At 31.7% G+C, this 11,835-nt stretch overlaps 1 protein-coding gene across 1 annotated transcript; it reads left to right on the forward strand.

Annotated features, from left to right (window-relative positions):
- Positions 1–205: 205 nt before the first annotated feature.
- LOC110787414 (RNA polymerase sigma factor sigC) lies at positions 206–5,409 on the forward strand. The gene is made up of 7 exons (XM_021992035.2): positions 206–513; positions 2,055–2,209; positions 2,291–2,833; positions 2,936–3,166; positions 3,787–3,927; positions 4,018–4,218; positions 4,895–5,409. Exons 1-7 carry the CDS (start codon positions 417–419, stop codon positions 5,171–5,173), a joined length of 1,647 nt encoding a protein of 548 aa, XP_021847727.2. The 5' UTR covers positions 206–416; the 3' UTR covers positions 5,174–5,409.
- The last annotated feature ends 6,426 nt before the right edge of the window (positions 5,410–11,835 follow it).

Raw genomic sequence — 11,835 nt, forward strand, 5'->3', positions numbered from 1 at the left:
AATTTAACTAACGATTTTGTGCCTAACTGGAAAAAAATAAAATTTTCTTTAGACCCGTGTTGACGTGGATGGTAGATTGAGAATTAGTTGAAAGAGGAGCGAATCTAGGAAATTTTACATCTATTAGCAATATTGTCGAAAATCGGTTTTACCATATTGTTTAAAAAAAATAAAAAAAATAATACACGTGGGGCAAATCTACCTGGAACAATCCTCGCAAACCAGAAAATATCCAGTAATTCCCTTTCCCTAAAGATGAAGAACCGGTGGTGGAGAGCCAAGGCACCCATTTGGTGCACATATCATATTAAATACTACCAATATCATATCCCTTTTGCTCTTTACTTGCTTATTATTAACTCGGTTTAATTTCAATTTCAATGGCCTAAAATAGGTTGTATTTTTATTGATTTTTGATGGGTTTTGGCTGCAAATTGAATATGATGAGATGTGTTCTTCCTTCACTTCGTTCTCCTTTCACCACCAATTCTTCCCCTCCTTGTTCTACTTCCTGTGAGTTATTCTCTCTTTTTTTCCCTTTTAATTTCTTATTTTATTGCTTAACATTTTGCATATTTTTCGATCATCCTACAAATTATTTTGTGGGTTCGAGTTTATGTTGGTGTAATAATGTAAAATTGATTAAATTGAACTTGCTCTTAGTGGTTCTATTAGAATTGATTGATTTGAACTTGATATACTATACAAATTACTTGAAATTAACTATTATTGCTTTGTTTGATGATTGATTGATTTTAATGTAAGAGTTTTTAGGTAAATTCAAGAGCTTTAGTTAATTAGTTGGGATTTTGATGATGCAAGTCTTTCAAATGTTATTTTTATGATTGCATGATTTGAATAATTAGGGTATGATTTGAACTTGATATACTATACAAATTACTATACTGACCAGTTTACGAAATTGGAGAGATGATCAGTTAATTATTGAGATTTGTGAACACTGGTGTATCTACGCAGCATTGTGATATTTGGGGGCTAATCATTAATAAAATTTATATTATTCACGAAATCTTGGAGATAACGAAAGAATTCCTCGCCGAATTATGATTGCAGGTTACTATGATATACCAAAGTGATGAGTTGAGAGCCACAAATATTGGAACTATGAAGATATATTGAATGCAACACTAATATCTGATAACTTATATCATTAGCTATTTGCTTTAGCTGATAGTCATTGATTGTTGGGAGTTTCTTGACTATAAAGTGCCCTTTTATCGAACCTAGTTTTTGTCCGCGAACTTATATTTTGAGTCCCAAAACTGCAAACCTTTAAATGAAAAGCTCCTAAATCCTGCATTTCAGAATTAGTGTATTGAACCCAAATTTCTCCTTTGAATAATAGCTAATTATAGAATACAAGTAGAGAGGCTTGACTATATCAATCTTCTAGATTAGAAATAACCCAATCCTTCAATTTTTTTTTTTTTTTTGCGTAAACCTGTCTTTACCAAGCGGGACTAGTTTTTTTGCTTTTGGGTCAATTGGAAACAACCTCTCTGCAATTGCAGGGGTAAGGTAGCGTATGTTGGACCCCCCTTTACCCCGCTTCTTGCGGGAGCCTCTTTGAGGCAATGGGGTAATGATAATAATAATGATGAATAAGCAGGGACTAGTATTGCTATTATATTTACTGTTTTAGGAAAAGAAGATCACTTCCATTTCAAGCTGTCTGAGAAAGAATGTCCTTCATAGAATCAAGAGAATGTATTGGATCATTTTTCTATTTGTCTCTTCAAAATACATTTTCCAATCTTTCTCTGGCCTCCTCATCAACAAGGTTTTTGTATAATTGTGAATTATCCTTGTGTAACCCTTTTTGAACTTGCCCAATTCATCTGTTTTCCTTTTTGCCCAAAGCCAAATACTTCGTATATCTTTTGAAACTTATTCATTGTGTTAACTGTTAATTCCAGTCCGATATCTATATTTATGTTCTTTTAGGGACAAGGAGAGTATCACACATGTTAGACTGGTATTCTTCAGTTTTAACTTATTTTGTACACCCTCTATAATTATATTGGAACCTGCAGTTCGAGGTAAAGAGCTTGATTTTGGCTCAGCAAGGCTGTCTCTTTTAACAATTGGCTTCGATGAGAGTGAAACGTTGCGTAAAGACACATTAAGACCACATGCAGGCTCATCTTCAGTTCCACTAACTGTTGAGAATGACTACTCAAACTTGGAGGTAATAAGGTGTGTTACTTCACTCCAATTTACAATATGTTGAGCATCAAAAGTGTTTGATCCAATCTTTTGTTTGTTGCAGACAACTATCAGTAAAAGATCTTGCAAAGATTTGATCAGCGATACTGAAGTATTATCTGATAGAGACGTCTCTGTATATGTCCGAAGTGTACAATCCTGTAGTGCTTCACATTTTCATACTCTAATGGCAAACATCAATTTACTTGAGAATAAAGTTTCTGATTCTGAGTTGTTGAAGCTTGAAAAAGATATTCTTGTTCAATTAGGAAGGTTGGGAGCATTGCAGCTGTTTCATGCATGTTTGTCTAGGATCATTGATATGTCAGACTTACCAGGTCTGATCACTGAAGATGGCAAAGCAAATGTCAGAAAAGATAATGAGTTGAAAAAAAAGTTGGTTTTTTCGAAGAGAAAGGAAGAAAGAAAATTAAGACAAGAGAGGAGGTTACAAGCTAGTACCAGTAAAAGATGTGCTTGTAAATCAGAAAGTTCCATTGAAAGTTCAATTCATCATGTAGTTTCTACTGCGGCAAAGAAGACCAAGGCGAGAGGCAGAAGAGCAATTATTGCCAAAAATGAAGCAGAAATGTCGAGGGGGATAAAGGTTATCTACTGCTGTTGTTTTTTATTATTATTAGATTTATTTTTATATTTAGCATATTCACATTCTCGGCTGGTTACTTATTATAACCCCTTACTGTTTAAGGTAGTTGCGCAATTAGAAAAGGTGAAATTAACCTTGGAAAAGGAAACTGGAAAGGCAGTGAGTTTAAATTGCTGGGCTGAAGCAGCTGGTATTGATGAAAAGGTGTTGCAGCATGATTTGCACTTTGGTTGGTATTGCAGGGACGAACTTCTTAAAAGTGGTCGTTCCTTGGTGTTGTACCTTTCGAGATACTATCGAGGACTAGGAGTCGCACATGAAGACTTAATGCAGGTGCTTTTTTTGTCCAATTTATGTTGCTTGCTTGATGGGTGAATAACTCCACCATGAACATTTATCAATTTCTTAGTCAACCTTGTTTTCTAATGCCCTGCATCATTTCATCTGTTTCTAATATTTCAACTTCATTAATTAGTAATAGTTTGTCTTATGTTGCTCTACTCAACATGGTAATTGTACACCGAGAACTACTAAAGACTTCTTGTCAATCTACTTTAGCTTCAAAGATTGAATATATATTGGCTCTGTTCTGCTCGACTTATTTTGACTTATTTCAGACAAAATAAGGTCATTTAAGTTCAGATTATATAAGCTCAGATAAAAGTAAGTTTTTTTTCAGACATTTTCACACACAAATAGGTTTTTTTTTCAAATAAATAAGTTCGGATAATATAAGTTTAGACAAAATAAGTCGAATAGAACGGAGCGTGAATATGACTTCTTTTGGGGTAGTTATGTGACTATCACTAAATAATTGTTCTTTTAGATGGGTTGATGACTTGATATCAATGACCAAATAACATTTCCAAGCTAATTTGTTTCATTCTGGAGCGTATGTGCTGAATCTGCTGATTTTAATGAAGATAATTTATTTGTTACTATTGTTGTCATAGGCAGGGAACATTGGAATATTGCAAGGTGCTGAAAGGTTTGACCACACAAGGGGATATCAATTCTCTACATACGTTCAGTACTGGATCAGAAAAGCAATGTCTCAGTTGGTGTCACGGCATGGAAGAGGGATTAAAGTTCCTGTATGTACTTACATTACGTGGCTATTCAATTCATTATTCTGCAATTTTATTCTTTAGCATTTATATATACTTTTTTCTTTTTTCATGTAGACGACATTGAGCACTACAATAAACCGCGTACAAAAGGCTCGAAAGATCCTTAAAAGAAGTCAGGGAAAACACCCAGATGATGTTGAAGTTTCAAAGTCTACTGGTCTTTCCTTGGATAAAATTAAATCTGCTGACAATTGCCTAAGAATCGTGGGTTCACTTGATCAGAAAGTTGGACATTTCATAAATATGAAATATTTGGTAAGAGTACACCTCACTTTTATTCCATGACTAAACCTGTGTCTTATCTGAAATTTATGTCTTAATTTATCTAGATGCAAAAACCCGATCTCCAAATACGAGCCACCTGTATGAACTGAGATCATGTCAGGCTCCGTAAATCTGAGAGTTTAAACTGCATCTTTCAAATTGTTGTATGATTGATAAAAGAATTTTACTTTCTTTTTCACTGTTTCAATGGGGAAATATTGATGTATCCCTGTTGAGTTGCCTAAAAACGTTTTCTTTCTTTTATGTGCCAGAATATCAGCTAAAGAGTCTAATAAAATATTGTTTTACAATGCATTTTGTATTATTCTGACATGGTATCAGAGCCCGCGTGACACAAAGGTCACGGGTTCAAATCTCATCCACCCCTCCTTTCAAAGTGGACTATTTCGCGCTGGATATGAGGAGACCTATGCTGCATCCACACTTCAAGGTTTTTAAGGGGTTTCATGTGAGGGGGCGTTTTCATGCGAGGGGGCGTGATAGAGTATTAAACAAATTTTGTGGCTTCAACCATCCGCTTAAGCTTTTAGTTTAGTCGGTCCTCTGACAGTTTTGTTGTCGTGTTTGTTTTTTACCAATTAAGTACCATCCCTTAATAGGGTAGACTATAATTTCATTTTGGCATCTTTGAATTGTGATATTTCAGGAATGCACACCAGATACAGCGCTAGAGATGCCCGAAAAAACAGTAATGAAGCAGCATATGAGAAACGATGTACATAAGCTTCTCCAAGAACTCGATCCAAAAGAGAGACGGGTTTTGATTCATAGATATGGTTTGGAAGGTCATTGTATGTCACTTCATGAGGTTGGAAAGGTTTTTGATGTAAGCAAAGAATGGATAAGAAAAATGGAGAAGAGGGCTCTCACCAAGTTAAGGACTGAACAGAATCAAACCAATTTAAAGCATTATTTGAATCTCTAGTTTATAGTTAGAAATCAAACTTGAGCCAAAATATCAGCTGCCTTTGTAAACTTTCCATCCCATTTATCTTTTTTTTGTTTACATAAAATCATTTGTATAGAAGAAGCGTATAGATTGTTGTGTCATATTCCTCCCCTAGTAATTACAGTACCTCTTTTAATTTGTACGTAGTACTTGTGTAATAATATACGAAGTACAACTTTTTTTTACAATGAAGAAATGTGCATTGGTGTATATATGGAGTAATCGCTTTGGCAAGTGTATGTCAAAAGTGGCTTATACGGAATATTCATTAATTTGATATTTATACAATAACAAATAATACAAATACGAGGCATTTGCGTTATTGTCTTATTGATAGTGACATACTATTTGTTGGTACTAAAAAAAGGTTATGTTGGTGAGTTGTATCCAATTTGATCACACGTCACTTAACGTTTAGAAAACCCCCCGGGCACGTACTATATGTCCTAACAAAGTGTACACTTGGAAGTAAGTGATTGTTTGATTTACAAAAGAAAACATGAGAATTGAAATTTCTTAGAAGGCGAAATAAAATGGTGTTGTTTTGTTGGCTTATTTTGTTAATTACGTAGGCGGATCTAATGGGTTTGAATATTATTAAAGTAACATGTATGATTGATATTAGAGAACCCCGATTATTTTAATAAATTAATTCTTAGTAGCTATACATGAATTTACAAACGATAAACAAACCGATTACGGATTACCCCATCACCTGAATATGACATGAATCAAAATAAACGCAAATCGAATATATAAAAACTCAATTCAAACATGTTTGTCAATTTGTTATCTATACTTAATATCTTATTCCTTGGATTCCAAGCATGTGTTTGAGAGGAAGAGATGAAATTAATGTCGAAATACAAAGAGGGTCTCATGAATTGTGACACAAATGAGTCGACATCACCCATGATGAAAAATGGAACAAGAAATTTGTTCATGTGTTTTACTTCGTATTATTTAGCTTTGTTTTATGCATTTAGCTTGATATGTGTGTCTCCATTCTCTTATTCGTTTATAATCTACTCTTTTCGTTCATTTTTGTTTATCTTATTTAGAATTTTTTATTTAAAAAGATATAGAGTTTCACTCTAAGAGTTCTCATACATAAGAAACGTATTCTTGTAATTTTTTTTAGATTTGCCACGATATGCATTATCGATTAAAGTATTAGACTTTAATAATACATATCACCTACATTTTCTCGAATTCTACTCATTAACGGAGAATTCAAGAGAGATACCTCTCTACTTTTTCCTTTTGAAGAATAAATGTCAGAGATCTATATAATCCTTACATATAATTAGATACCACAAAATACGCGAGAGGTGATAAAATATGAATGAGAGGTGTAGTGATTATAATTTAGAAAAAACAGATAAATACATAAAAAAAAAGGTAGAACATTATATAAAAAAAAACCAAGATAGTAATTGAAGATTTTTATGGTCGAACGCGTGTTTTAAAACCGTATAAAAAAGACAAGTAAGACAAATAAAAAAGAACACATGATGTTCAAATTCACAATAGAGATAGCATGATTTTTCACAACTTTTCCACCAAAAATTGCCTACTTATTTCTTAAGGCAAATCCCATCTAATTGTTGGAAAATGTCCAATTTAAACCAATGTGTTTTGTGCAATTGGCATTGGTTTAGAGTAAATGAGCAATAAGTTTGATGCTGATTTTGTGCATTGTTGTAGTTGCGTTTGCCGCATTCTTACTGCAAAATTGATGAGTTTTTTGTACTCATTCATGACTTGCAATATTGGATCATTATTTTAATGCTACGTGCATTTTACTATTTTAGATCTTCCACTTCTCTCATTGCTCGTCTCATGCTAATATCTACCGTAATATTCTAATGTGATCGATTATGTGAATATTAGGGTGGCGTGGGTAATTTTTTTTCATTGAAAATTGTAATTTTTATAAAATAAGTCATATGTTTATTTAGATAATGGAAATATGATATGGAGTATATATTTTTGGGTTTAAAGTGATCTTTTTATATAAATAAAGGAATAGATATTTTTTTGCATTTTAACAAATTAAAACACGTTAGTACAAATAATAAAGGGATTTCAAAATGACATATTTCTTCTGTTCCACAAGCACCCTGTTGACTTTTACATTATTTACGTTGTGTTTTTTACCATCTTTTGTAATATTTATGTAAGAAATATGTAATAATGTAGGATTTTGTTAGATTTATATCGATAATAACTTTCTAAATGTCAAACTTTCATATTTTTTTACTTATGCGTAATTCGAGAGATTAAGGGTTGAAGTTGTGTGTTGGGAAGCGTAAAGTCAACATAAGTAATAGTTCTTCAAAAGTCCCCTTGTAGAAAAGAGATGTGATTTGACAATAATATTCTTATTGGTGTACAAAAGAAACTTAAATTTGTAAGTTGTCAAATTGGAAACTCTCTATAACAAATTAATCCACAATCTTTTTTTTAATATATTATTAACACAAATCACAATCCATATATTATAATATAATTTACTCCTACTTTGTTTTATTACCCTATTTCACTTATTTTTAGGGCTATAAGATAATATGATTAAGATAAAATAAGGGTTAATAGTTTCAGATAATATAATACGGAGTATAAGATAAGAGTACGTCAATAAGTTCAAATGACGCATTTTATAACTTCCAATAAGTACCAATTAGATAAGATAAGATAATGTAAAAGATAAGATAAATTTAGGGCCAATAAACTAGATAAGATAAGGTAAGTGAAGTTCAGGTGAAAACGGTATCTTCGCACTAAAATGAGAACTATTATTCACTAAAAAAACAAAGCTATAAAGTGAACGATTGTCCTATAAACTGCTTAAAGTCCATAAAATACGTTTTTAATAAACAACTTCATGTAAATATGAGCCAATTTCGTTCCTCGTGAGTCAGTGGTAAACCGTTAATTCTATTTAGCAATCTTACGGTAAATAAACGACTAACTAAATTAGCGGTTTATTAGAGGAAAAACAGCTACTCCCTTATTTCCTTTAAACGTTTCCTATTTAATAAAAAATGCGGGTATGAGAAATTGTAAGTGTGTGTAAGAAAAAACAAACATGGTTGTGTTATTGTGTATTTGTATATGGAATATGCAAAATTGATGGACGTTTGATGAAAAGTTTTTTTTTTTTTAATGTGGGGATGGTTGGGTGGAAAAAAACAATCTTATTTTTTTTTATTAGTGGGCAGAGTTATGACTAAACATATAAACATGAAACATTTTTAAGAACGCCCGATTAGGAAAACATGAAACATTTGGGAACGCAGGGAGTACTAGCTAGTAGGTCTCCTTTTTTACTAGGAAGAACCACTGATTGGATTAGCGTGGTTGCGGTGAACCTTTTTTTTTTTTGTTATAGTTACTTTTATTTATTTTTTGCAAAAACATGATGGATCTAGTGGATAGCATGTTGGAACTTTTTTTTAAAAAAAAAAAAAAAACAAATTTGGCTAAAAAAGTGTATTTGGAGAATTTGACCATCTTTTTAGCATTATAGACTTATAAACGAGAGTTTTGTATGAGAGATAGGGATAAAATAGTGGAATGGTGATAAAAATACCATAATGGGACCGGATTAGGATAACTAATGTTCTATTGTTCTTGTCAAAGTTGCCTAATACTCTCAACATATAGCCATTCTCTTCCCTTCCCCCTTCTCCCTTATTTTTCATATAGGGTATGAAATATAAATTTAGAAACAAAATATTTTCAATATTTTCACTATTTTTTCTTTATATCGATCACCTAATCCTTATCTAACATAACAAACGTTCTCTTAGTAAATGAAAATATTGTAGTTGTAAAATATGCATGATTTTTTTCCGTTTTATTAATAAAAAATGAAAGGGTCTTATTGATTAGTGGTTATTCAAAACTAATTTCCAGTGCAATCATTTCAATATGTGCACAATTTGTTGGATAAATTAGACTCTTTTTTAGCGGAAAGGTGAAAATTTGGACTTGAATTTGTGCATATATTTCCTCTATTCGGGAAATCCACATCAACTACTTTGAATAACTTGGTGAAGTTTAATTTTGACAAGATTTTTGTCATGTTTTGTTTCCATACATAGATTTAACATTTTTTGAACCAACTATCTATTTCTTTTCCTATAAAAAAAATGAAGTTACAAATATGCATTCCCCTCGATCTTAAGGTGAAAATCTTATAATTGTATTTTGTTAATCATTAGAACATGCTACAAACGACATCCTATGGATGGCAACATGTACAATTTCGCAGGTTTTCGAGTTAATGTAAAATGTTTTTTCTTCTTATTTTTACGTCACAAAATCATATTTTTCATCTTGAGGTGGACACGGTGGACAAGAAGGACGCAATTTAGAAGGTGGATCATGGTGCACATAAAGCATGGTGCACCTTAAGGACACTAGTATATAATAATTGAAAGAAAATCTGGTTACGAGAAAAGAACATGAGTATTTTTTTTATTTATGTTTTTAATAAATAGTAAAATATATTATTTTTATAACAAAAAAGTGAAATATTACATCGCATGTTCTTTTCCCGTAGTGTCATGTTCTTTTGCTTATGCACGTATGTTCTTTTGGTGCACCATGCTCTATGTGCACCACGGTACATAGTCCACGGATTGTTTATACACTACTTTAACCTAATGCAATTCACAATTTAAAATAGTTATTAATTTAAGCTTGTGAATTCAACAAGAAAATTATTATATACGTAGTACATATTAAAAAATTATGATCTAATTAAGAATAAGATCACAACTATTTATGACATAATACATTTTGATGGTTTATTTTTCCTTGCCTTCTTGTGCTCTTCAAGATCAACAAATTATAATTTTAATTAGTTGAACTTTTAAATCTCAAGAAATTATTCACCTCTTATTCTCTTTATACCAAGATCAATAAATAAAATACTATGTGATTAAAACAAAATTTGATTACAAATAACGAAAATCAACATTAAGGCACTAACATTTACTCCGAGGTAAATATTATCGATACCATTCTTTTTACATTAAACACATCATAAAATGTTCACCGAGAAAATACTTGATCATCATGAGCACGATCCGATACCCCGACCTGATTGACCTGGAAATAGCAGGTTTTGTAGGGCCGATTTTCTGGCCCAGAACCCCTCAATGTTGTAATTTTTTGGGTGGATATTGGGCAACTCAAAATTAAAATTTTAGTTATAAAATTGACATGACCCAAAAATAGTGTAAAACCCCATTATTTTTGGCTAGAAGCAACGAGTTTTGGGCAGGAAAACTTGGCCAGTAGTTTAGTTTGGCCTGGCCCCGCACGACCTTATGGGCAGATTTTTAAAGGCGTGGCCGCCCCGCATTTTAATTAGGTCTAACCGAGCCTAATCCAAGACAATCCAAAGAGACAGTAAATTATTTATTTGTTTGAAAAAGACCAAAGAAATTTTTTTACATCATTTTCGGACAACAAATTTCAATTCTTTTGGTAAGTAATAAATTAACGGTCTCATCTTTAGAAAGATAAAATACCCCCCTCTTGTTCTCTCTCTTCCTCCTACCACTGTTCACTTCTTCTCTTTAGATATACCAAGATCAATAAATAAAAATACTATGTAATTAAAACAAGTTTTGATTAAAAAAAAAAAAAACTATTAAGACACTAAAACATTTTACTCCCTAGTAACTGTTATCCGCACGTACCATTCTTTTTACATTAAGCACATCATGAAATATTTACCGAACCTAATCCAAGATAATTCAAATAGACTATAAATTACTCCCTCGTTCCTTTTTATTCTTTACATTTTTCGTTTCTAGTATCTCAGTTTAATCTTTACATTTAGAATATTTTCTTTTATACTGTATTATAAATGTCCTTAATATTCTGTTAAAAATTGTGCAAGTAATTATTTTAATTGATTAAAATCACTGGGACACTTAACCTTTCACACTTTCTCATTTAGAGCATACCCAATGGTTACATATAGGGATTAACTTGCAATTTTCATAAAATTTCTAGCTACTAGATAAACATTGGAGTACATATGAGCAATTAGCTAAGTTAAGTAAATTAGCTATACAAAGCTAATTAGCTTGGGGGAAAAAAACCGGAAAAGAAATTGGTTATTTGATAAACATGTGAATTGAATAATAAAAATAAATATTGTTAAAAATTTCAAGTAACTTGCTAACCATTAAAACAAAATACACATGAAAAATTAGTTTGAAAATCTGATGTGGCAAATGAAAGAAACTTACCAATTTGCTTACCATTAAAGATGCTATTAGACATTACATCTCTTATACTTTCCCAATATCATATTTTGAATAAAAGTTGAAAGAAAAAACAATAAATATTTTGCATTATTCAATAAGAAATGAAATTTCTTTATCGATATTAATTACTCCCTCCATTTCTAAATGTTGTATCCATTTGGAATCTTGGGGGGTTTTTAAGAAAAATAGAATCTTGGTTTGTATGGGTATAAGTGTAATGATTGGGTGTAAGAGAAATGATTGTGTGTAAGAATGTGTAAGAGATTCTTTTTTAAAGATTAAAGTAAGGAGAGAGAAAATATTAAAGAATTATGGGAAAGGGGATATTTTCATTTAATTAATCAA

The sequence above is a fragment of the Spinacia oleracea genome, chromosome 1 (assembly GCF_020520425.1).
Source record: "Spinacia oleracea cultivar Varoflay chromosome 1, BTI_SOV_V1, whole genome shotgun sequence".
NCBI lineage: Eukaryota > Viridiplantae > Streptophyta > Magnoliopsida > Caryophyllales > Amaranthaceae > Spinacia > Spinacia oleracea.

Bases quoted from the DNA above. Each gene is read 5' to 3' on its own strand.
- LOC110787414 (XM_021992035.2), top strand. From the start codon at position 417: ATGGGTTTTGGCTGCAAATTGAATATGATGAGATGTGTTCTTCCTTCA. The intron at 2,834-2,935 runs GTTATCTACTGC...TTACTGTTTAAG, and splicing joins AAATGTCGAGGGGGATAAAG to GTAGTTGCGCAATTAGAAAA. The intron at 3,928-4,017 runs GTATGTACTTAC...TTTTTCATGTAG, and splicing joins GAAGAGGGATTAAAGTTCCT to ACGACATTGAGCACTACAAT.